The sequence below is a fragment of the Dendropsophus ebraccatus genome, chromosome 12, assembly GCF_027789765.1.
Source record: "Dendropsophus ebraccatus isolate aDenEbr1 chromosome 12, aDenEbr1.pat, whole genome shotgun sequence".
Taxonomy (NCBI): domain Eukaryota; kingdom Metazoa; phylum Chordata; class Amphibia; order Anura; family Hylidae; genus Dendropsophus; species Dendropsophus ebraccatus.
Window position 1 is genome coordinate 10156199 of NC_091465.1, and position 26124 is coordinate 10182322.

General features: G+C 44.4%; 1 protein-coding gene across 11 annotated transcripts in view; it reads left to right on the plus strand.

The window, feature by feature from the left end:
- KIF1B (kinesin family member 1B) overlaps nucleotides 1-26124 on the plus strand; it is a 107579-nt gene that overhangs the window by 65158 nt on the left and 16297 nt on the right. For 6 of the 11 annotated variants that reach the window (XM_069946976.1, XM_069946978.1, XM_069946979.1 and 3 more), the window contains 17 exons: nucleotides 163-242; nucleotides 326-432; nucleotides 999-1082; nucleotides 2425-2605; nucleotides 2810-2882; nucleotides 15756-15852; nucleotides 16491-16639; nucleotides 17528-17706; nucleotides 17868-18005; nucleotides 18629-18877; nucleotides 22715-22833; nucleotides 23873-23961; nucleotides 24220-24349; nucleotides 24426-24588; nucleotides 24683-24773; nucleotides 24890-25005; nucleotides 25675-25730. In XM_069946976.1, the coding sequence (XP_069803077.1) occupies nucleotides 163-242; nucleotides 326-432; nucleotides 999-1082; nucleotides 2425-2605; nucleotides 2810-2882; nucleotides 15756-15852; nucleotides 16491-16639; nucleotides 17528-17706; nucleotides 17868-18005; nucleotides 18629-18877; nucleotides 22715-22833; nucleotides 23873-23961; nucleotides 24220-24349; nucleotides 24426-24588; nucleotides 24683-24773; nucleotides 24890-25005; nucleotides 25675-25730 (2101 nt within the window). Of the gene's footprint in view, nucleotides 1-162; nucleotides 243-325; nucleotides 433-998; nucleotides 1083-2424; nucleotides 2606-2809; nucleotides 2883-6692; nucleotides 8198-15755; nucleotides 15853-16490; nucleotides 16640-17527; nucleotides 17707-17867; nucleotides 18006-18628; nucleotides 18878-22714; nucleotides 22834-23872; nucleotides 23962-24219; nucleotides 24350-24425; nucleotides 24589-24682; nucleotides 24774-24889; nucleotides 25006-25674; nucleotides 25731-26124 lie in introns of those variants that run through there. The other 5 variants (XM_069946983.1, XM_069946984.1, XM_069946985.1 and 2 more) reach the window with 2 other exon arrangements.

Genomic DNA, 26124 nt, shown 5'->3' on the forward strand with positions numbered 1-26124 from the left:
TGCAGTTTATTCCTTCCATGTGTCGTCTGGATTTTCCCAGTGTAATTGAATTTTTCTTAGTAATCTGAAGTGACTGTATTCTAGTTCTGCCTGTGAGGATGAAGGAAGCCGGGGTAAGAGATCTCTTTGGATGTGTTACTGATCCGTATAATTTTATTACAGACTCCGCATCTCGTCAACCTGAATGAAGATCCCCTCATGTCAGAGTGCCTTTTGTATTACATTAAAGACGGCATAACCAGGTGGGTTCTCCTACCGTACCCTAATAATGGCTGCACCCATGTTACAGCCACCTGGGATGATAATTCCTGTCTCTCGTCTGCAGGGTGGGTCAGGCGGATGCAGAAAGACGCCAGGACATTGTGCTGAGTGGCGCCCACATTAAGGAGGAACATTGTATATTCCGCAGTGAGAGGAAGCCCACAGGAGAAGGTAGCTAGCCGCTGTCCTATAGCACTCTCTGAATACCTATAGATATAGAAGAACACTGATCCCCAACCCGCCGCTCTCCATCTGTTGTAAAGCTTCAAGCCCAGAACATGACAGGAGTTGTAGTTTTACAAACTTTACAGAGCGGCAAATGGGGATCTTTGCATTAGAAGAACTGTAGACATAGGCTTAGGTATAAGTTTTGACTCTTCTGGAAGTGATAGCCATGCACAAGCATTGTTCCTACTGAATAGTACGCCCCCCGCTTCTCCATTTTTTGGGTCTTTGGTCAGTGCTGCATCCTGAATCCATAAATCTGTTTGCCTGTTGACTTCCATTATAATTACAGAGACATGTTTCCATTGCTGCACAGTATAACAGACTCAGACGCTTTATCCAGACATAGACCTGCCATTGCCCTGCCTTCTCTGTGCTGTATGTACACTCATCCCTATAGATATTGTTGGATGCACAGCACATAGTACAGGCCTGGTTTAGGATAGCAGCAGTGTAACTGCTATTAGCTTTATGTACATGAAAAATCCATAAACTTTTGTCTTTGTTCCCAGTGATTGTGACTCTGGAGCCCTGCGAGCTGTCAGAGACCTATGTGAACGGGAAACGGGTAGTTCTTCCAGTGCAGCTTCGTTCAGGTAAGAAACCCAGCTATAAATACACTGTATACACTGTGTAGATATAAGTAGATGTAACGCTTCTTATTCTAAGCCCCAGAAATAATATGTATAATATCATATGTAATAATATCATACAGTCTGCTTTCTCCTACCCCAGAAACAGCGCTGTAGTCTAGGACACAGCTGCAATACCAGATTCGGACATGAGTTAGCGCTATTTCCTGCACAAAAAAATAAACCTATAGGGACCTGCACTTTTCATGAGGAGGGGTGTCATTTCAACTGATCACACACTAATCACCAATCCTGTGTATAGTAGAGAAACCTTGAATGGTCGTCCACTGATCGCTAGAATGAGCCGCTTAGCATGTTCTCCCCCAGATGGACTTTCAGTGTAAGTCTATGGGACAGGGAAAGTTGAGCGAACTTCAAGCATCCAAACCCAAGGGTGCAACATTTTATTAGTGGTGGCTGCTGAATTTGGATGCATCTCTAAGGCTGTTTGGAAAATATGGATCTAGCCTGTGGCCTATGGCTGTGTCCATGTCTTCTAGGAATCCCTCCAACTTCAGCAGCCGCCGGTAATCAAATGCTGCACGTTCGGGTTCAGACAAACTTGAGCATGATCAAAGCTCTCCGAACTCTATTGCTGACCGCTTCTCTTCCTGCTCTTTGTAGTAAACGTTCAGATGTTAGATCTCAACCCATTTAAGAGTAGCGTACTCTGCTGTTTGTCCTCGTGGCAGCATCATTTCTAGTGCAGTCATTTCTCTTTGGCCATGACCAAATGCAGTACAGCGATGTGCCGCCACCTTATCCCACACACATACCGTATCTTTACAGTGAAGAGCCGCCACTTTATCCCACACACATACCGTATCTTTACAGTGAAGAGCCGCCACTTTATCCCACACACATACCATATCCTTACAGCAATGTGCCGCCACCGTATCCAACACATATACCGAATCCTTACAGCGATGTGCCGCCACCTTATCCCTCACACATACCGAATCCTTACAGCGATGTGCCGCCTCAGCGATATCCCTTATATATACCATATCCTTACAGCGATGTGCCGCCACCTTATCCCTTATATCCCTTATCCCTTATATATACCATATCCTTACAGCGATGAGCCGCCACCTTATCCTTTGTATCCCTTATCCCTTATATATACCATATCCTTACAGCGATGTGCCGCCACCTTATCCCTTATATCCCTTATCCCTTATATATACCATATCCTTTCAGCGTTGTGCCGCCATCTTATCCCACACTTCGTTGCAAAAGTTTATATGCTTTATAGCAGCCCATTTCTTGTTTGTGGATGTTGGGTCTATTTTTATTACTTTTTTAGGTAATCGCATCATCATGGGCAAGAACCATGTTTTCCGGTTTAACCACCCTGAACAGGCGCGCGCGGAGCGAGAAAAGACTCCTTCAGCCGAGACTCCTTCTGAGCCGGTAGACTGGACCTTTGCCCAGCGGGAACTCCTGGAGAAGCAGGGCATTGACATGAAGCAGGAGATGGAGAAAAGGTAGGAGGAGGGGATGGGGACGCTTTAGTATCATACATCTGTATATTGGGATGGCCTTGTTGTAGACGCCATATTGGCTGCATTATATCTGTGCCTGTGGTTTGTGTCTATACTTAATGCAGTTGTACCGTCTTGGGTTACATTGTGTTGTGCCATGTGTTTTCGGCTTGGATTGGTTCTAATCATGACGGTCTTGTCTTTCAGGCTCCAGGAAATGGAAATTCTATACAAGAAAGAGAAGGAGGAAGCTGATCTCCTCCTGGAGCAGCAGAGACTGGTAAGATCCCCCGACACTTTCCTCCACTCTCGCTTACACCTCCCTTACACCAGTGTAGTTCTGCACTTCTGAGCTTGCGTATTGCTCTTCTTCTGGATCCACATTTACAGGACACTTATAACCCGATGTATAAGTAACCTGCAGCACATTCCGCATCTACTCTGGCACTCTTTTATGCATGCTAAATCTTCTCTTAAACCATGATGCATGAAAGTCTATGGTTGCCTCTGCTTTTAGAAATGCCATCCTCTTGTTAGTAGTAAGGACCCATTAATACTAGATTGCCCCTTACAAAGGAGAGTGCAGTTGCATTGCATTATGGGGGCTGCTAATGATAGGTACAGCATATATGACTCCAGCCTTCATGTATATATCCTCTCATATTACAGATTGTTCAAGGATTTCAATTTGTGTGCAAATGGCTGCTTAAAGGAACAGTATAACCCAGCCAAAATACCTGACAAAACTGTAGAGAAAATGAAGTGGGATAGTTTCTCCATAAGGCTTAGGTTATTTATTTTGGATAGTCTTGCTATCTTCCTATGTTAATATTGTTGATTTGCACTTTTCTCCATATAATGAGTGTAGTCGTGTCTCTTTAAGGCCTCCAACTTGTTGCTTTACAGCGGTTGTAAAACTACAACTCCCATTATGCCACGGCTGTCTATTATGGGTGTGATGGGATCATAACTTGTGGTTTTGCAGCTGCAGCAGAGCCCCAGGTTGGGGAACACGTCTTTAATGCCATTGATGCATGGAGTGTACAGCGATAATACAGGTGTGTCCCTGAGATGTATAGTTCCTTTATGTCTTAGCTGTATTAACCCTTGCCTGCACAGAATCTGTGCGGCTAAGTACTGTGCATGTTCTCTCCTGTCGCTGCATGTAGTCCGGATCCCATCTCTTACACAACAGGACGCAACGTCCAGACACACTGTACAGTGCGTGCTGCTACATAAAGCCTGGGCATCAGATGGTAGAGCAGGACCCGATTCTATAGAACTTATATAGACTCCCATCCTTCCTATATATGGGCCATTGCTATTGGAAGGTGTATATTCACCCGATATCTTGGTGACACTCTCATCGGCATGGCATAATGATGTTGGGCGATGGAGCTTCCATTTGCAATCTCCTCTAGTGCTGTTGCATCTTCTTAAACCTTGGCCATTATATTTATGGTCTTTGCCCTGTAAGTAGAAGATGCCACCGTGCTATGAGCAGGTTGATGCTGCCAGTAGCAGGTATTGCAGCAGATCAGAATGGGGTTTGGCCTCTTTTCCAGAATAGCCAGACTGGCAGTATGAATATTGTGGTGCAAAGACCTAAAGGCTTGAAGGGGTATAAAGCCACTGGTAGGGCAACACTCCGGAATATCTTTTTGCTCTTTTCCTATTTTGTAAAATGACCGAATGGTATGAGTGCATATAGCACAGCGGAAGATATCAGCGCTATAGACCTCGTGAATAATAAATAGTCAAATAAAAATCGATTTTTAAGGACACTGAGTAAATGAAATATTTAGGTCTGATGGAGCTTGTAATAAAGGGACTGCAGATATAGCCAAGTATTTTAGGTGGAGGATTTGTCTCCACATCATAGACAGCAGTAACAGTAGCGCCACCTGCAGGAAATACACTAGTTCTGTAATCCGGTAGGTTTTTATTAAGTCGCTGAGTTGCAAGGATTATGCACTAGAAGTAAGGGTGTGTTCACACTGAGGAATGGAAGAGGAAAGTTTTCTGCTTGAAATTTCCTCTTGAGCTCTGGCAGAATAATTTGAGCGGAAATTCAAATCTCCATTGAATTCTATGGGATTTCTCTAGTAGAGTCCGCTCAAACAATTGAACATGTCAATTCTTTGGGCGGAAAGCGGTTTGGCGGTGGAACATTCTGCGCATAAATTTCGCCGTGTAAAAAAAACAGAGCAGAAATCCTATTGAACACAATGGGACATTTCTCTGCACATATTTTACAGGCGCAATTTCAAGTAGAACATGCGTAAAATTAATTGTGGATTCCGCTTGAAATTTCTCAGTGTGAACATACCCTTATACTGATACTATGAGATGACATTAAACTCTTTATGCTTATTGACATGTTCAGCTGTGTTACATTCTCTGGTTTATAGCCTTTGTCAAAATCTTTCCTTTGGTATTCAATTTGCTATAGGTAAGAACAGTAGAATGCTTCTCGCTATGTTATACTATGTGTATTCAGATTCGCCAGGCTTTATTGTACAGTGTAGTGAAGGTTTATCTTTTTAGCCATCAGAATTAGTTTTTGCTTTAGTGATGGATAAATTATAGATAATCATGGAGATTATAAACTGGGTGTTCATATATAGCAGGGATGGGGAACCTTCGGCCCTCCAGCTGTTGCAAAACTACAATTCCCATCATGCCTGGAGAGCTAAAGCTTTGGCTGTCCAGGCATGATGGGAATTGTAGTTTTGCAACAGCTGGAGGGCCGAAGGTTCCCCATCCCTGATATAGAGTAAATGTTGGTCCTCTAGTGCAAGGCACACATTAGATGTGCGCAAAACCCGAATATTTCAGTAAGACCGGTCATCCATCTAATGTGTATAGGGTGTCCCAACTCTTACCCAACTGCCTATGTCAGAGGGGAGAAGAATGTTGGATTTCAACTTTGTTTCAGGGGAGATAAGCTGCAGCAGAAGGGTCTGGCAGCATATTTCTCCCCTCCAGTTCAGAACATGTGCATGCTCGGCTGAACTGTGCATGCATGTATATAGAGGGATCAGAAGCTATTAGCCAAATACTTGCTTCTTATGTGTATTTCTCAGTTTTCTCTTAAAAACCTACATGGAGTGGGGTAATCAAACACAGACAATGCCCCCATATAGCATTATTGATAAAGGTTATAACTGCAGGAGGGCTGGCTAGTATCCATGATGCGCCTATAGGTCGTGGACTATCTGGGTGGCTGCAGAGGGGCTATGGTGAATTTAGTTTCTCGGGTTATCCAGGGTTAGAAAAAGCACCCCTGTCCTCAGGTTGTGTGTGGTATTACTTTCACTCCTACAATTACAATTCACTTCAATAGAACTGAGCTGCAAACTGAGGACAGGAGCAGCGCTGATTCTAAAAGAAAGCGGCCATGTTTTTCTGTGTCTGAATAACTTCATTTAGGGAATTTCCAGTAATGATCTATTAGCAGTCAGCTCTCTCCATTATATATCAGTAAATGCATTTAGCAGCTTTCTAGGATGCAAAGGTCCCCAAACGTGTGGAATAAAGCAGTCATCTAGTCGACACCTCCAATAAGGTCACAGGCGCTCTTACGCTCACATAAGATTGTCAACAAGAAGGGATGTAGCTGGCACTCATAGACACACACACGTCTACACCGAGAGCTCGTGTAACACATCTTTTCTGTGGAATACCGTATATAACTTACTGTCTGTTCTGCAACTGAGCTGAGCACCAGCCTCTGAGATCTGCAACTACTAACCTGCGTGTACTCACCTTCTTCTTGGCTGACCTGTCCTTCTTGCATCTTGGAGTGGTGGGTTTGCTGTGCAGAGAGATACAGGATTTGGCCTGTGTGCCGTGGGCATGGGGTTGTGTTTCCTGCACCTCTAACCGCTGCCTGTCTTCTCTTCAAACCTTTCACACGTTCTATAGGTGAGGACTAAATATTTCTTTCACCCTTTCCAAAATCACCCCTTGGTTTTTTATTTTCCCATCCCTTTTTACGTTTCATGCCTTCTCTGTTTGTCTATTATTTTTGTGTTTTCCATTTTTTTAGTTTCTTTTGGGGCCATTTTGATTTTTTTTCTTTCTCAAGGATGCGGACTCAGATAGTGGGGACGACTCCGAGAAGCGATCGTGCGAAGAGAGCTGGCGCTTGATCACCTCTTTACGGGAGAAGCTCCCTCCCAGCAAAGTGCAAAGCATCGTCAAGAAATGCGGCCTCCCCAGCAGCGGCAAGAAACGCGAGACCAACAAGATGTACCATATCCCCCAGAGACGTCGCCTGAGCAAAGATTCCAAGTGGGTGACCATCTCTGATCTCAAAATCCAAGCCGTGAAGGAGATCTGTTACGAGGTGGCTCTTAACGACTTTCAGCACAGCCGACAGGAGATCGAAGCTCTTGCCATTGTTAAAATGAAGGAGCTGTGTGCCATGTACGGAAAGAAGGATCCCAATGAGCGGGATTCCTGGCGGGCGGTGGCTCGGGATGTGTGGGATACAGTAGGTGTGGGTGATGAAAGGATTGAGGATGTGGTGCCGGTTGGTAAGGGACCAGCCGATGTCGATGAACTTAAGGTTCACGTTGACAAACTGGAAGACATACTACAGGAAGTGAAGAATCAGAACAACATGAAGGACGAGGAGATAAAAGTGCTCAGAAACAAAATGTTGAAGATGGAGAAAGTGTTACCACTAATGGGCCCACAGCCCGAACGTAAGAATCGAGAGTCTAGTACCGAAAGTGACAAAGAAATGGTAGGTGAACCATGTAAAACGCCCCCTGAAGACCCTGAGAAAGCTAGCCAACTATTGGACAGTGATTCCTTGTTTCATCGAGGACGTTCCAACTGGATGAGGCAAGAACAGGTCAAGTTTAAGAACCTCCAACAACAGGAAATTGCCAAGCAGCTACGGAGGAATAATGGTCCGCACCGATTCATCCCGCCAGAGAATCGCAAACCGCGCTTCCCTTTCAAGAGCAATCCCAGCCACCGGAGCTCCTGGAGTCCAGGCACTCATATCATCATCACCGATAAGAAGGTCATAGAGGTTAAAATCCCCAAAGAGGCCCAAATCCAGGAACAGGAGGAGGTGGATCCAGACAGGCAGATCTGGAGCCCCTACAGCCAAATGCGGAACCAACACTTAACCCAACACCGGGGGCAACAAAATAATCCTAGCAACCCGCCTAGTCGCTGGAGAAGCAACTCTCTCAATGGGTATCAAAAGGGACTAAGACGCCAAGCGTCAGGCTCCTCCGAATCCCTTCAGTCCTGTGACTCTCAGATGACTGACTCGCAGAACTTCTACCATCAAACTAGTCCACAAAAGCAACAAAACTGGGGCCTGTACCACGGCGACAGCAATACCGGCAACAACAACAACTCTTACAACAAACAGTCCGACCGACCCCATCACTACAACCAGTTTGTCACTCCTCCTCGTATGAGACGTCAGTACTCCGCTCCCAACCTCAAATCTGGGAGGGAGACCATGGTGTGAGCCACTTTCCGGGAGGGACTGTAATGTGCTGGCTGCGTGCATTAGACAGGGAGGTTTGTGCAGATTTGTGCCATGTCATTCGCCCCCCCCCCCCCCCCCCCCCAAACCGGTTGATCAACTATAACAGTGTTGGGTGCATCGGAAGTTCCTACTTTTTTGTTGTTTTTTGTTTGTTTGTGGAGCCCAGGAGAGAGCGACACGTCTAGCTTAGTCTCCATGATCTGTGGGAGTCTCTCCGTCCACGTTCTCAAGACTCGCTACCTCTCCCACCTTCAGTATTAACTATGGCTACACACTACCTAACCACCCCATAGACTTATCTCAGACCCCATGTTGTGGTTTACTCTATTAAGTGCACTGACTTTTTTTTTTCTTTTACATTTTTATGTTTCTTTTTTGTTTGTATTAAAGTCAATGTTAAACCACTAGTCAAGGAAAATGGCTCCTAATAAAGGGAGAACACTGACCCCCAACACTAAACCCTTTTCCCATCGAACTCTCTAGAGCGGAAGGACGGCTCTGGCTTTACACAGGACATGTATTCCATTGTATAATCATGGCTTTCCTTTCTTCTTCTGGTCGCGGTAACATATAACCACATTAGCTTTTGGCACTCCCTTGGTTTCGCTAACACTCATTTTCTTGTCTCAGACGCTATCTATTGCATTGAATATTACACATTCGCAGAGATTAGAGGCTTACATGGCGGCCCCCAGACTGCAGAGATTCTATTACTACAGGATTTGGTATGAAGAACGCCTGAGGGGTAGAAGCCGTATCGTACTGTGCTCCATTTCTGGCCTGTTTCCTTCAGGCGCTGGGGATATATAGCTATACAGAATAAGGCTCTGTTCACACTGCCATCCTGATGGGCTACGTAGTGTAATGTAGTAACCCATTAGAAGCCAGGATCCATAAGGTTACAATGAGATTGGCCTTGTATCCTGTAAATATGGTGTACATGACATCAATGTGAACATGGCCAAATGAAGTTCTAGGTACACAATGTATATACTGCCTGTCTGCTGCTGATGTTGTATGATGGCATCAACAGACATGATGCGATAGACCTCTGAAGGCTTATGGGTCTTCGTCTTCTAATTGAGTCTCACACCATCTTGTTTGCTACACTACATAATGAGAACTTACATAAAGATGTTGGCCAAGGACCCTTGCACATGTCCATAGAAAATGGTTCACATACTGTCCACCATCACGGACAATATAGGACCCGTCGTATTCTATGGGCCAGTGCACATGGCGGTCCGTGCATTTGCTTGGACTGCAAATAGTCTGGACTTGACAATATATGGGCCAAATGTGCAGTCCAGGCCCCTAGACTTCTCTTGGCCTCATGGTCCATGTTGGCGGGTGGCCCACGGTGACACTCCACCATTACGGATCCATCGTTTTCTGGTCCTCATAACCTGTCATACAAATGACAAAAACTGACCGAAGCTTTCCCATATTGGGGAAATCGGCCTACCATCTAATGTGTGAGGGAGTCTCCAGATCTCTGGGGATACAAGAACTGGGCATGTTGGAGTTCAGTATATCCAATCCCTATTCCTGTAGAAGATAAGAGAGATCTGGCAGCGACTGAATCCTCTCCACAGAAAACACGTGCACCCTCAACTGAGTCAGGCGTGCAGGTTTATGGCACAGTCAGCAAAGATAGCATGCGGCTCAATATTTCACAGGCAGCTATTTTAGGTGTATGGTCAGCTGTAGCATCTGTGCATACTCATTATATAGGAGCTGTGCCCACTTATTATATAAGAGCTGTGCCCGCTCATTATGTATTGGCTGTGCCCGCTCATTATATAGGAGCTGTGCCCACTCATTATATATTGGCTGTGCCCGCTCATTATATAGGAGCTGTGCCCACTCATTATATAGGAGCTGTGCCCACTCATTATGTAGGAGCTGTGCCCGCTCATTATATAGGAGCTGTGCCCACTCATTACATAGGAGCTGTGTCCTCTCCTTATATATTGGCTGTGCCCGCTCATTATATATTGGCTGTGCCCGCTCATTATATATTGGCTGTGCCCGCTCATTATATATTGGCTGTGCCCGCTCATTATATATTGGCTGTGCCTGCTTATTATATATTGGCTGTGCCCGCTCATTATATAGGAGCTGTGCCCGCTCATTATATAGGTGCTGGGCACACGTGGTTACCCTCTTATCAATGAGATTATTCTGTAGTGTAGCACTACTCCCCACTAGGGGGCACCATGAAAGTACAAACCACTTCTACTGCCTGACTTTTACGCTACTAGGGTATTGGGACGGAGATTGACTCTTGGCCCAAACGCTTTTTGCACCCGGCTTTTTTGTTAGAATCCCAAAGATTTTCTTATTCATTATGTTTGGAAACCGTCAGCAAGTAGAAAGCTGCAGAAGGTTTACTTATAGTTTGTTAGTAGGTTTAGCTCGGAAACTATGTTGAGGTAACAGAAGCTGATCTGTTTTTTTGTGCTTTGATAGGTAGGTAAGTTTGCGCCATGCTATGTTACTAGCATTGCCTCATGGCGAGAGACGACGCAAGTGTCTCAGATGGAGCTTTTCTGAAGAATTAAAGGGGCTTTGCAGGATTAAAAAAATGGGTTTGATTTTGTTTTCCTCACAACAGCGCCACATCTGTCTACGTCTGGTATGGCAGCTTATCTTTAGTCATGTAAATCATGTACACTCTCATTGTTAGGAAATGACGACTCTCATCGTATGCAGAGTTTTAGTTTAACAATGGCTGGAGGCCACGGCTCTTCACACGCTCACTATTAGTGTGACTCCATGGAATGATGTCCTGCTAGGGCCTCACATGTATCACACACATCCCATCCTTGGTCTTTGTAATCTGGGCCCCTGTGACAAGGCGTCCTATGGATGTGCCGACACGGCCGACACCCTGTGGTGCTTCCCGTTTCGTCCTGAGAATGCATGTGCCGCCATGATTGTGTGTGTATACGTCTCGTCAGCTTATACGCCATCAGGATCTTTCCATCCACCCAGCACTGAGTATCTTGGTCTCCCGCCATTCTTCTGAGTCTGACGTCATACTACCTATAGGTGCCTCCCACCCCCTCACCTCGGAGGAGGGTCTGGTCACTCCATATAACCACGTTATGGGGTGAGACATCCTTGTTTCAGTAAAACTGTTAAACCTGGAAATAGTAAGTAAGAACCTGATCCTGTGGGGGCCCGCGGGGCCCAGACCCTTTTTTGTATGGATTGTAAGCTGTCCGATGAGCAGGTTACTGTACAGAGTTTACAACCTGTCTGTTTTATGGCTGCTCTATAAATAAACTTTGAACTGATCCTGAAGTCGCCTCATGTCACTCTCATCATTGTGTCCTGTATGTTATTCCTCACCAGATACACAGTCCGAGGGGTGGAGCATGACACAGGGATTCTGCATTCTTTTCTCATGCTCCACCCCCCCCAGGATAGTACAACATTTCTGTTATGCCTAAAGTGTCCCTTTAAGAAAGATTACATTATAGTCCTGTTAAGAAACCATATTCCTATGTGAAATCCCTATGTATATTCAAAGGGGACTGCCAGAAGGCCCTTGGGATGGGTCATCCATATGAAATTGGTGGGGTCTGACTTCCAGCACCCCATTGTCAGCTGTTTGCCAGGGCCTTATAGAGAGCAGATAGTGCCATAAATTGTGTAGGGACTTTACTGGGTTACTGCAGCTCCTATTAAGGTAAATAGGGACTGAGCTGCAGTACCCATAATGGCCACTACACAAGTACGGCGCTGTCTGTTTCCAGCTTGGTCCTTTTTGTATAAGAGCACTGGGGCTTTGGAAATAGTGCTTGGCTTTGGACCCCCACTTATCGTGAGAATAGGTTTTCAATACATTTAGCCTAAAAGAAAAACTTTTATAATCTGTAGCTGCATTCTAGATTTTTTCCCCTGATATCTCTTCAAACGCTGCTGGTTCAGTGTCTGTACATTTCCTAGAATCATAATTCATGCTATTCTGGGATCTCAGTTTAGATATTAGGCATGAAATGGCATGCCGTAGTCTGCTACTGGTGAGCCCATTCACTTAAATGGACTGAATGTAATCTATTAGTGACTGCATCCTGTCTGTTTCATATGAACATATACAGGGCTAAAGAGCATGGTAGACCACATTCAGTCCACTATTGCAGTTTTTCTGCGACCCTCATTGAAGTCAATGGGTGGTAAAATCCACTGTGGACATGTGAATGTACCGTTTCTGTCAGGACAGAGTGTATTGGTTTAATGATCTGTAATATGCAGAAGGAGTTGTGGTGAGCTTCTCCAATGCTGGGATTAGTATCTGACACACTTCAGGGTGGTGTATAGTTTTACATAGGACTGCATGTAAATCCACATCTATTGTTATCATAGTACGTCACATAGATGATGAATTCAGCTCTGCTACATCTGCATTTAGGTTATATCTAGGATGTAGAATCCTTATCTTATAAATAACAGAACATTCTACTGTGGCTCCACATCGCCATCTACAGGCTGAGATATAGAGTACATGCTCCCTGTGTGCATTCGTTGTCCATTATTGTCTTTTGATTAACATCATTGTCTACAAATGTAACCATTGTTCAGCTTTGTGTTTTTTTTTTCTTTCTTTTTTTTCCATTTAATTTTTCTGTAAGGTGTAGAAATTTTTTTTTTCCCTGGAAACCATCAACAAGCTAATGTTGGGTCTCCTCTTTTTAAAGGGTTAAACCAGCATTAGAAAAAAACAGCTGTATTCTTCCAAAAATAGCACCACCCCCATCCTTAGGTTGTGTGTGGTATTACATCGCCATTCACTTCAATAGAGCTAACTCAACACAACCTGTAAATGAGAGTGGCGCTGTTTCTGGAAGAAAGCAATATATGTCTCTGTTTAGAGCAGTGGTCTCCAACCTGTGCCTTTCCAACTGTTGCAAAACCACAACTCCCAGCATGCCCGGACAGCTGTTGGTTTTGCTGGGAGTATGCTGGAAGTTGTAGTTTTAAAACAGCTGGAGAGCCACAGGTTCAGGACTATTGGGTTAGTCTGGCTTATTGACTAATAAACAGTCTGTAGGTTCTTTTGTTTGTTTCCTTTGTTTTAGAGTACCCAAAACTTGTCGCCTGGTACAGCCACCTTGTCTTCCTTTCGACTATACATCCACACACCTAGGGGGGGCTCCTGTATAAAATCTTGTGATGTCAAAGTTTTGGTGTTCCCTGTATCAACCAATCAGGTTACAGTTGTTTCAGTTTGAAGGCTTTTTTTTTTTTTTATGTTCGGGTCACATGGTTCTTTTCTCCCAAATTGCGAGCATTTACATGACACTGCTGCACTGTTGGCGCCTTTTCTGTAGGTGAAATAAGCTTTCCTCCAAGTTTTCTCCCCACCCCCATATCCGAGTTAGTGAAACCCTCCTCCCTTCTGTTATCTCTAATACTGAAAGAGCCTGAAACAAATGAACATAAAAAAAACTGTGTAAACATAGCCCTAGGGTACGTTCACACATACTAGATCCGCAACAAATTTCTCGCTGCGTATTTGCAGCGAGATCTGGTGCAGATCCCTGCCCAGTAAACTCTATGGGCAGACAGACTCGCAGCGCACTGATTGGACAAGCGGGTTGTGCCGAGAACCCCTGAAGCAAGCGGGGACCAGGTGAAGTATAGGCTCCAGCGGCCGGGGGGTTAACGGGACGGGCTGCTGACAAACTCGCAGCAGGATGTTCATCCTGCTGCGAGTTTGTCTGCCCATACAGTTTACTAGGCAGCAATCCGCTGCGGATCCGATACGTGTGAACGTACCCTAAAAGTGTCACTGTCGTTTAAATGTTTTTTCAGAAATCAATAGTACAGGTGATTTTAAGAAACGTAATTGGGTTTATTAGCTGCAAAATGCATTTTTATCATGAGAAAGCAGTTTGAAGCTCTCCCCCTGTCTTCATTGTTCTCTATGGAGAGGCGAGGGGTGGAGGGAGATGAGGCATCAAAACAGAACAACAAAGAGTTAATTTACAGCTACATCACCGGGCTATCTCCTCTCCATCTATTGCTTCTTGCCTTTTCTATCAAAATGCAATGATATATACAGTATCAGGCAGAGACCTCATGAACAGGACTGTTTGAGTCCATGTAGTGCAGCCATGCGTCTCTGAATTTATACACAGCCCATCAGAAAACAGTTGTAGCATGTTCTACTGTATGAGGCATTACACAAGTATATATGCAAGAATATATTGCTGCACCTTATGAATACACATGGAATGTCCATAGCTCTATAGTGACTGTAGGGACGGCTAAGCAGAGTCCATGCACACAGCTATAGATTGGTTTGGACTTGGACATCTGATTGAGCCGTCACATTACGTCTGCTGTAGGTGAGGGGAGACTGTGGGACGTGGTCCGTTTCCTAATCCCTGGCTCTTACCTCATGTTGTCTTAGTGTCAGCCCCGCTGTGACCTGTTATATACTGTGTCATAAGAGCTTACAGGATAAGGGCATTAACCTGTACAAGTCCTGGTCACCTACGGGCACTAGGCTTATAGACTTTATTCTGTGTCCCTGGAAATCAGAGTTTACTCATCATCTCCCATTATTATCTTCTCTGACCAGTGCTGCTTGATAGATAGAGAGTTAGGGTGGTATTACACGAAGCGATTATCGTTCGAATAATCGTTCAATCGGTCGTATTTGAACGATTATCTTTAAGTGTAATAGTAGACAACGATTAAACGACGAACGATTGGTCGTTGGTCGTTTAATAGGTTTTGGATCTATTTTTATCGTTTGTCTTTTACACATCGTTCGCACATCGTTCGTTTGAATAAGATGTCGTTAGCCGTTCCCTGTTCATTCGCAAATTGAAAGGGGAGTGTTCTTGAACTTTGTTGCTCCAATTCAACCGATAATCTTTCCGTGTAGTAAAACGAACGATTATTAGGCAACCGCTATTGCGATCGTTGGAGATCGTTTATCGTTAATCGTTAATTGAAAAAAATCGCTTCGTGTAATACCACCCTTAGATAGACACAGACAGATAGATAGATAGATAGATAGATAGATAGATAGATAGATAGGAGATAGATAGAGAGTTAGATAGACAGACGGATAGATGATAGATAGATAGATAGATAGATAGATGGATAGATAGGAGATGGATAGATAGATAGATAGATAGATAGATAGATAGGAGATAGATAGAGAGTTAGATAGACAGACGGATAGATGATAGATAGATAGATAGATAGACAGACGGATAGATAGGAGATAGATAGATAGATGGATAGATAGGAGATGGATAGATAGATAGATAGATAGATAGATAGATAGATAGGAGATAGATAGAGAGTTAGATAGACAGACGGATAGATAGATAGATAGATAGATAGATAGATAGATAGATAAATAGATAGGAGATGGATAGATAGATAGAGAGATAGATAGATAGGAGATATATAGATAGATAGGAGATATATAGATAGATAGGAGATATATAGATAGGAGATAGATAAATAGATAGATAGGAGATAGATAGATAGATAGATAGATAGATAGATAGGAGATGAGAGATCACCATTTACATAACTCCCTGTCCCCAGTACACATGTTCTTTCCCGTCTCTTCTATACGACCTGTCTCTCCATCCATAGGACTATGAAAGCAAACTCCTCGCTCTTCAGAAGCAGGTGGAGACCCGGTCACTGACAGCTGAGACCACCGAGGAAGAGGATGAAGAGGAAGAGGAGGGTAAGTGTCAGTATTGTTAGTGTGATATATGGGTTATGGGATGCAGATCAGCATATGTGGATCCAGTCGGACTCCCCAGTCAACAAACATTAATGGACTATTCCAAAAGAAACCCCTATAGAATGTTCAGAGGTTTCTGCCAAAGCCCCTGACTCCAAGACATTGTCCCACCAACAATACTAATGGGGGGTAAATGTATGATCATCATTGGTACTATTGTTACATTTGGACTTGTGAGGACCCCTATTCTGAAGATTACAGGGTGTCCCAGCAGATGGACCGCCAGCCATCATGAATCTATCCTCTATACTGTGACTAGAAGGAAAGGTATTGTTGTAGGACAACCCCTTTAAATGGTAAATCATGGCTAATTCTGGCTACAGGCAGTACACATTATATAATTCATTGGAAGTTATATAGGTCTGTTTGCAGAGAGCTCCCCCAAGTGGTGGCTGTAGGCAGCAATCATTTATCATTTACCTCTGGGGAGCTGGGGATTTGGGGCTCAGACCCCTATGAAGATATATTATGAAGTAATATAACCCAGTGTTAATAAATCTAATTCCTGGGCAGTGTCATTGTGCAGCACAGGCTTTGTGATGCCCATTGTCCCTAACCTTGCACATTTGACTCTTTAGTACCCTGGACGCAGCATGAGTTTGAGCTTGCCCAGTGGGCATTCAAGAAGTGGAAGCATCATCAGTTCACATCTCTGCGGGACCTGCTGTGGGGGAATGCTGTGTACCTAAAGGAGGCCAACGCCATCAGTGTGGAGCTGAAGAAGAAGGTCAGGAGCTTGTGTGCACTTCATTGAGTACCAAGGAGGGGAGATCTGCAAGGCATGCTGGGAGTAGTAGTTTCCTAACATATCCCCCTATTGCATTTGATATCCATTGTGAACAAGAATGGCTATCAGTCAGTAAGATATCATTCATCGGATCCCCTGTCTGACTACTAGGTTGAGTCTGTCTGGGCAGCTTAAATTGTTACTTTCATATAAATAAACTTTTAAAGACTCTGTCAGCAGGATTATGGTGTCCTATCTAAGGAAAGCATAAACTAGTGATAGAAAAGCTGAACAGAATGATGTATCACTTACACTGTTCTGTGCAGCCGATCCAGAGCTATCCTCCTGAATAACATGGACAATAACTAGTCCTCTCCATTATGTTCATGAGCTCAATAGTCCTGGATATTCATGAGAAGCAGAAAACTCCGCGCCACTAGAAGCTTGGTAGTTATCTATCCATGCTATGTATAGGCAGCAACTGTCAATCAGCAGCTGGAGGGCGGGGGGAAGGGTGCAGCAAGAATCCTATTCTCCTGCATATTAGGAGAACGGCAGAACAGAATGATGTAAGTAATACACCCATCTGTTCAGCATTTTTGTCACTAGTTTATGCTGTCTTCATTTAAGGCCTACTGACAGATTCCCTTTAACATGTCAAAGGTTTAGTTCAGTGAAGGTCTCAGTGCTTAGACCCCTTCAGTCTTGATCCAGGCCAAGTGATCACCTCTGTAAATATTCCTGATATGGGCCTGTGCTTTCACCAGGTAGATCATGTGATCATCATGATAATAATAATAATATACCTGTCTCCCGAGAGGTGCACCCAGTGTAATGTACAGGTTTCTGTTCTGGGGTTTAACCCTTTGTTCTCCGCCCTCCCATCAGGTGCAGTTCCAGTTTGTGCTGTTGACAGATACCCTGTACTCTCCACTTCCGCCGGAGCTGCTGCCTCCCGAGTCTGAGAAGATAGACGAAGATCAACCCTTTCCCCGTACAGTGGTGGCTGTAGAAGTCCAGGACCTGAAAAATGGGGCCACACACTACTGGTCACTAGAAAAGCTCAGGTAAGTGGGCCCTGTACTGATAATACTTACCCGTCAGAAGCCTCATGGTGCCCAAAATACAGCATGAAACAGGGAGCGATCCTCGTTCATGACAGCACAGAATACACTGTGATCATAACAACTCCCATCCTCCATTCAAACCTGTGTCTTTCCTCCTATAGGTTACGTCTGGAACAGATGCGAGAGATGTACGACCGAGCTGGAGAAATGGCGTCCAATGTGCAAGATGAACCCGACACAGTAATAAGCGGCGGCGACCCGTTCTACGATAGATTTCACTGGTTCAAGCTTGTCGGGAGGTAGGTCTGTTTCCCGTCAGTGATAATCTGGCTCCACACAAGGTCTCCATGACATCACTGTACCTGACAATAATCAGGATGTGATGTCATTAGAATCTCTCAGTAGTGCAGCCTCAGTATCTGGGCCTGTGAATTCACATGATCAGATCTCAGCCTAGAAATAAAGTATTTCCATATATTACTGTATTGGCAATTTTCTGGTGGGTCTCATTGCTGTACGGTAGTGTTACGTGTGGCGACTGGATAGGTCCTAGCTACACATGGTCCGATGTCATGGGCAGCACCACTGGTTGACCTGGTTTTATGCTTTGTCCATATTGCAAAGTTTTCAGCCTCTTCAACTCTGAATAAAGTTATCGTCATGTATACGGTTTTATTTTTTTTTCTATTGAATAAGTTCAATATGCATTTGCCCCCCCCCCCCATACTTTATTTTGATTTGTTTTTGCACCTTGCTTGTCCCCCTTTACTGATTCCCCCTTCCCTGACGGTCTTGCTCTCCTTCATTTTGCTTTATGCTTTGTTTTACTGGTGATCTATGAAGTATACGACCCCGCCGCCCCTCCCCCCTTCCTCTTGTGCCTCTGGGTTATGATAACAACTCTCCCATTGCAAATATCTAGTTCTCCCATATTCCACGGCTGCGTCAACGAGCGGCTGGCAGACCGCACCCCATCCCCCACCTTTTCAACAGCCGACTCCGACATCACCGAACTGGCGGACGAACAGCAGGACCAAATGGAAGATTTCGACGATGAGCCCTTTGTGGATGACACCGGCTCAGATGTGGGGAATGAGGAAGGATCTGATCTCTTCAGCGATGGGCACGACCCGTTTTATGACCGCTCCCCATGGTTCATTTTAGTAGGAAGGTTGGTGAGGTTGTGCAAGGATTCGGTAGGGAAGGACAAGTTCTTAACATTAACCCCACATTCACTATATGAAAATTTTCCTTTTTTTATTTTTTTTCCGACAAAATAAAAAAAAAATTAGAAATTGTTTAGACCAGCCTGTGGCCTTTGCCTATGAGCACACTCATAATCTTATGACTTTGTACAGAGGCTTAGTTGCATCCCAGATTATATACTGGAGATATCCCTGGCTGACATGTAGACATCAATTGTAATGTACAGTCGTCTCCTACATAAGGATTCTGCGCATGGTCGTATCAAAACTGAAGAAATAGACACAATGACAAAAATGTAAGCTCCACCCCTCTGACTCGAAGAGCACTTCCTGCTTTCTAAAGAGTCAGGTTTAGTTGAAAGTGTCATGTGACCGCAGTTACCTGTGCTCATTGGCTGAGAGGGACAAGAGAAGGAGCATAAAGGACAGTGCCGTCTAAGGGGGCATTCGTGTTTCATGCACCAGCCGTATATACAGACGATGGGCTATGAAAAGGACTTTAAAACTCATGGTAATGCTGGAAGTTCTAAAACTGGAAGATTTAAAGAGACTCCTGGATATTCATGAGCAGCAGCAAACTCTGCCCACCAGCTGCTGATTGGCAGTTATCTATCCATGCTGTATATAGGCAGTCAACTGTCAATCAGCAGCTGGAGGGCGGGGGAGAGGTGTGGCATAAATCCTATTCTCCTGCATATTAGGAGAAAGGCTGAACAGAATGATGTAAGTACACTGATCTGTTCAGCATTTCTGTCACTAGATTGGGCTGCCCTCATTTAGGGCACCACAAACCCAGTGACAGATTCCTTTTAAAGTGATACTGTCACCCCAGTTTTCGTGTTTGCTTTTATCATTGTTGGACAGTGTCATTAAGGCAGGGCTTAGCGTCTGTTAAACCTGCCTCATCACTGGGGGAGCATTGCTAACAGCTCTGGACCAAGGCAGGGAAAGGGGGCTCAACCGATGCTAAGCCCCGCCTTTATGACACTGTCCGCCAATTTTAGAGCATAAAGAAGGCAAAGGCAGGTTTTAAGCTCGTGGATGGTGCAGAAAATTGCGCATAAAATAAGGGAGGTGAGAGTATCACTTTGAACTGTTTTGGAGCTCACGGCATCATCATGATTGGACGTGCACGTGCTGTAAGTGCAGAATGTGTGAATGCGCCCTTACACTCCCACACTGGCACAAGCATTATGATAAGGCAGGCAGACGTCCATGTATATTATGGCAGCCACGGTTTTAGATACAAGACACATACAGAATATAGCCGTACACTTTCATCATCTTGCAGGGTCTTCCTCCTCTGGATTTTCCCCTCTTTGATGGGCAAATGTGAGAACTTGTCCTTTCCGTCCCTTGTCAGATGCAGGAATGCTAAGGAAGCTTGACAGGACCATCACCCAATTTTCATTCATTTTTAAAATTTTTTTCTTTTTTCCACTGAAAAAGGAAAACAAAGCATATTTTCTTTTATTTTTCCTTATAGTTTGGTTTGTAGTTTGTTTTGTGTTGCCATTACCTCACCAACCTCGCTGCTAATACTCTGTTCCCTTCCTCTTGTCCCTGGCTGTGGATGAGGGACATAGCAGAAGGACGAATATGGAACCCCTGATTGGAAGGGTTTGGTCATCCACAGTCCTTTTAGGCAGGCAATTTAGTATGTGAGCAAGTAGGTTTATGCTGCCCTATCTATGGGGAAGCATAAACTAGTGACAGAGAAGCTGGACAGAATGATGTATCACTTATATTGTTCTGTACAGTTGTTTCAGAGATATCCTCCTGAATAACAACTCTGAGTATAGCAAACCAATCCTCCTCATTATGTGTGTGTGTGCTCAGTAGTCCTGGATATTCATCAGAGCCAGCACACTTTGCCCACCAGACGCTGAGTGGCAGTTATCTGTCCATTCTGTGTATAGGCAGTTTACTGTCAATTAACAGCTGGAGGGCGGGAGGAGGGGTACGGCAAGAATCACATTCTCCTGCATATTAGGAGGACAGCTGAACCAAATATTGAACCAAGTAATACACCGATTTGTTCAGCATTCCTGTCACTGGTTTATGCTGTCTTCATTTAAGGTGGCATAAACCTACCGACAGATTCCCTTTAAAAGGGTTTTCCAATAATTAACTAGTAACTTTTTAAAACACATTTGACTGTGCACTTCTAAATAGTAAATATAATTCTACTCATATACTGTATACTAAGTATTAAAACAATACAGAACAACTTTGTACAGTAAACCACCCCTCATAACAGTGCTATCCTATGGTAGGGCCATCATAGCTCTGTATCCTATACACAGCAGCAGGACAGACATATTCCAGTACATGGGCCAGACACCAGCACTGACCATGATATTCATTGTGGGAAGACTCTTACAGTATGTATTACTTTAATGTCCTGCATTTTGGAACTGCTTGGTGGATCAAGGGGAATTTACCGTGTAAAGGCCTTTAATAACAGTTCTCTCTCCTGTCCTCCCTATACATAGGAACATTCGGCACGGCTGAGTGTTCCTGTGTTCTCTCATTGTAGATAATTTCTCTAAGAACAAAGGGGTTGGGCAGTGATTTTCCATCACACCTGACCCCCTATATCCACCAACGTCACCTGTCCATAGTCGTTTTAGAGAGCCCCATACAACTTATTATAAGGTGTAAAGGAGTGTTCCCCTCAGGTGAATACCATACGTATCATCTTATCAGTCTCCTTGCCCCAGTTCTCAACTGCTGATTTACCCTAAAGAGACAGAAAACTGTGTGTGAGCTGTTCTTTCCCCTCTGAACCCCTCCCTTTTGAGACAGCTGATGTAAAGAAGTCCCTCACTGGCTGTCTCCGCACTCTGTGATGCCAGGAGGGTTTATCTGAGGTGAAGTTGCTGCGACCACATTGTGATTAATCTTCCCTACAGAGTGCAGAGACAGCCAGTCAGGGCTTGTTTACATCAGCCGTCTCAGAAGGGAGGGGGAGGAGGAGGTTCAGAGGGGAGAGAACAGCTTAGACACAGTTTTCTGTCTCTTCAGCGGAAAGCAGCAGCTTGGAACTGGGGGAAGGAGACTGAAAAGTTAATAACAAGTATGAAAGGAATTGTTAGTCTCCAGGACTGGGGATGACTCAGCATGTATGATATCTGAGGGGAATACTCCTTTAAGGCCCGGTTTAAATTTACTGCATATCTGTGATTTTTACATAGGACTGCAGGCACCAGGTCTATTTCTATTCACTGTCAGTAAGCAGAGATTTGGAAAAAGCTAGAAGCACAAATTATTTCAGAACTTTACATTGAGCTTATTATAAAGTTATTATATAGCAGAGGGAGGGACCCTCCAGCCTTTTCCTATTGACTACCATGAGGATCTGTCACTGATCCAGATTTGTGCCCCTCCACCCTAGAGACATCTGAGGTCTGGAACACAATAGTATTTTTTTTTTAATCTTCTGATTTCCTTTGCAGCTACTTACTTTCCGTTGTGTTTGTAGTGACTATAACATGGCTTATTAATCCCGGTTTCCGTTTCCGTTCGGATTATGTTTGTAACTTTACGTTAATTTTTTTATTTTGGTTTCTTTCCGTTCTGATCCCTGTAACCCGCAGCGGATGAGCATGGATCCATGGTGTATGATGGTGTCATGGTGTCCATCGTTTGGTGCTGTCTGTATCACATCTGTCACTCATGAGATCTGGGTGGACACAGGCGACATGTTCTGAGGTCCGGATATAGAGAGAAGGGACCTGTGAATAGGCAGCGGCTCTCAGTGCAGCTATGTAATACAATGCCCTGTGTGCTTTCTCTTGCAGAGCATTTGTCTATCTCAGTAACCTGTTCTTCCCAGTGCCCCTGGTCCATCGCGTGGCCATAGTGAGTGAGAAAGGGGACGTACGAGGGTTCCTGCGGGTTGCTGTGCAAGCGATTGCTGGTAAGTAGCCATTCTCTTTTATATGAAACCTATCTTTAGCAAGCTGCTTTATATACAGTATCATACATGCTGCCACACGCAGGGGAGGACTTGTTATAATATTACAGTCCTCCTCCGTATGTATGTGTGTACTGTGTGTATCCCGTCACTGACAGCAAACACCGAGCCTGACAGTGAGGAGGAATAAAAAGACAAAAGTACATTTGAATGCTGCAAAACTAAATATAGACTCACCATATTGGTTTATGTGTATGTATGTGTGTACCCCAGGTATGTATGTGTGTATTATGTGTATGTATGTGTGTAATCTAGGTATGTAAGTGTGTGTGTGTGTGTGTACCATGTGTATGTATGTGTGTACCCCAGGTATGTATGTGTGTATTGTGTGTATGTATGTGTGTAATCTAGGTATGTAAGTGTGTGTGTGTGTGTGTGTGTGTACCATGTGTATGTATGTGTGTACCCTAGGTATGTATGTGTGTGTACCATGTGTAACTATGTGTATACACTAGGTATGTATGTGTGTACCCTAGGTATGTATGTGTGTGGTATGTATATGTGTGTGTACCCTAGGTTTGTATGCGTGTACCCTAGGTATGTATGTGTGTACCCTAGGTATGTATGTGTGTGCCATGTGTATGTGTGTACGCTAGGTAGGTAGGTATGTATGTCTGTGCCATGTGTATGTGTGTACGCTAGGTATGTATGTGTGTGCCATGTGTATGTGTGTACGCTAGGTATGTATGTGTGTGCCATGTGTATGTGTGCAACCTAGGTATGTATGTGTGTGGTATGTATGTGTGTGCCATGTGCATGTGTGTACCCTAGTTGTCTACCATACCTATTTATGTTTATGGGTACCATACTGTTAAACCATACCTGATACCTGAGCATATCTCAGCTGGCCTAGTAAAGACTGGTACATGCTTTGTGAAGATTTATAGCAAGAGGAACCCCATTATTGATCAGATATACTGAGATGTTGAGGCTTATTATAATGTGATTTTTTTTTCTTCTCTGCCCCCCCCTCCCCCCTTAGGTGATGAGGAAGCACCAGATTATGGATCAGGCATCAGACAGTCAGGAACAGCCAAGATCTCATTTGACGATAATGATTACTTCAAAAAGGTAATTTACCAAAGAAGATTGCCATAAATGTGCAACAGTGCCATAAAACAATCACCACTAAGGATCCCCTACAGAGGTAGAAGACAGCATGGATTCTCATGCATTAGGATTTTTTATGATGACTTATCCTTAGGACAGGCCATCAGTATCTGATCAGTAATCCTGTGGACCACCCTGACCCTACGAACCATAAGTAACCATAGATGTTTTTAGTGTTTCTGTATTTCTGCTCTGATACATTAATAACCTTACATGCAGAATGATGTCTCGTCCACCGTCCTCACTCGCGCTGGGCTGTCTCTGGAAGAACTGCGCATCGTAGAGGGACAGGGTCAGAACTCGGAGATGAACACTCCCATGGAGGAGGTCAACCGGCTGGCTGAGATGGGTAAGTGTCTAAGAAGTACACAATCACTCCGCTCCTCTCCTTCAGCCATATCTTATACAATCTTATAATCACGCAGACATGAAATCAGGTAGTCTTCTGGATGGCAAGATGATGATGGAAGGGTTCTCTGAAGAGGTTGGAGAACATCTGAAGATCGGCAGTGTCTTCACCTTCAGGGTCACAGTACTACAGGCCAGCGGCATCCCCCAGGAATACGCTGATATCTTCTGCCAGTTCAAGTATGATATCATTGAGATGGGCTCTAGGTCTATATTATGTTTCCTTGCAGCGGGGTGCCCCTATACATGTATACTCATTCTGCGTATTTTGCAGCTTTTTACATCGGCACGATGAAGCCTTTTCCACAGAACCCCTTAAGAACAATGGACGTGGAAACCCACTGGGCTTCTACCACGTACAGAATGTAAGTGACCAGAGACCACAAATGCGTGACTACCATAGTGTATGCTATAGAATAACATATAACCAAAACTCCTCTACTTTTTCCACTTAGCTTACATTGCTTTCTTCTTCTCACAGATTGCAGTAGAAGTGACGGAATCGTTCATGGAGTATATCAAAACCAAGCCCATTGTGTTTGAGGTGTTCGGCCACTATCAGCAGCACCCACTACACTCCCAGGGTCAGGACCTCAGGTAGGATTGTATACATTTTACATATATAATATATATCCTTAAAGGGGAACTATGAGCAGATTAGACAAATCTAACCTGCTTATAGCCCCTTATTGTGCACAGGACGCAGAGGAGGAAGGTATGTCTCTTACCTTCCTCCTCTGCGCTGTTCCTGTGCTGTTAGCCGTGTAATCCTCGGTCCGGAGCACCATTTGGAGCACTGCCCCACCTCCAGAGCGCCGATGGGGCCGGGGCAGCGCTCCTAATGGTGCTCCGGGCCATAGATTCAACTACTACCTACACGGGAACAGCGTTGAGGAAGAAGGTAAGAGACTAGAGATGAGCGAACCGGGTTCGGGTTCGAGTCCATCCGAACCCGTACGTTCGGCATTTGATTAGCTGGGGCTGCTGAACTTGGATAAAGCTCTAAGGTTGTCTGGAAAACATGGATACAGCCAATGACTATATCCATGTTTTCCACATAGCCTTAGGGCTTTATCCAACTTCAGCAGCCACCGCTAATCAAATGCCGAACGATCGGGTTCGGATGGACTCGAGCATGCTCCAGGTTTGCTCATCTCTATAAGAGACACCCCTTCCTCTTCTACGCCTTGTGCACAATAAGGGGCCACCAGCAGGTTAGATTCCCCTTTAATACTTCAGTATCTAACTTATTCCTTTCTATTACAGCCCAGCACAGCCTTCCCGCCGCCATTTCCCTCCACCAATGCCCCTCTCTAAACCCGGTAAGTACATGAAGCACCAGTCATAGGATGGCCCAGTTACTATAATAGCAGAAGGAACACTTACAGACACCTGACCACCCTAAACCCTATTATTTTGCCCTTTAAGCCCCATTGATGGTTGCCGCTCTGCATGCTTGTCATACATTAACTTCTTATTTTTTATGTATTTTCCTTTGCTGCATGATGACTTTTTCTTGCCCTGCTTTGATCCCTTTACCTCGCCCTCTCCTTTTCTATTGTACTTCCTCCTTCCGTTTTTTTCCCCCCTTTTGGTCCACATCCATGATAGCTGGCGAGAGGAAGATAAATTTGGTCAGGTACCTCATGTCCAACTATGTCAGTGTGCCAGTTTTGGACACACTATCTGAGCACGCCCATGCAATCTCTGCAACAT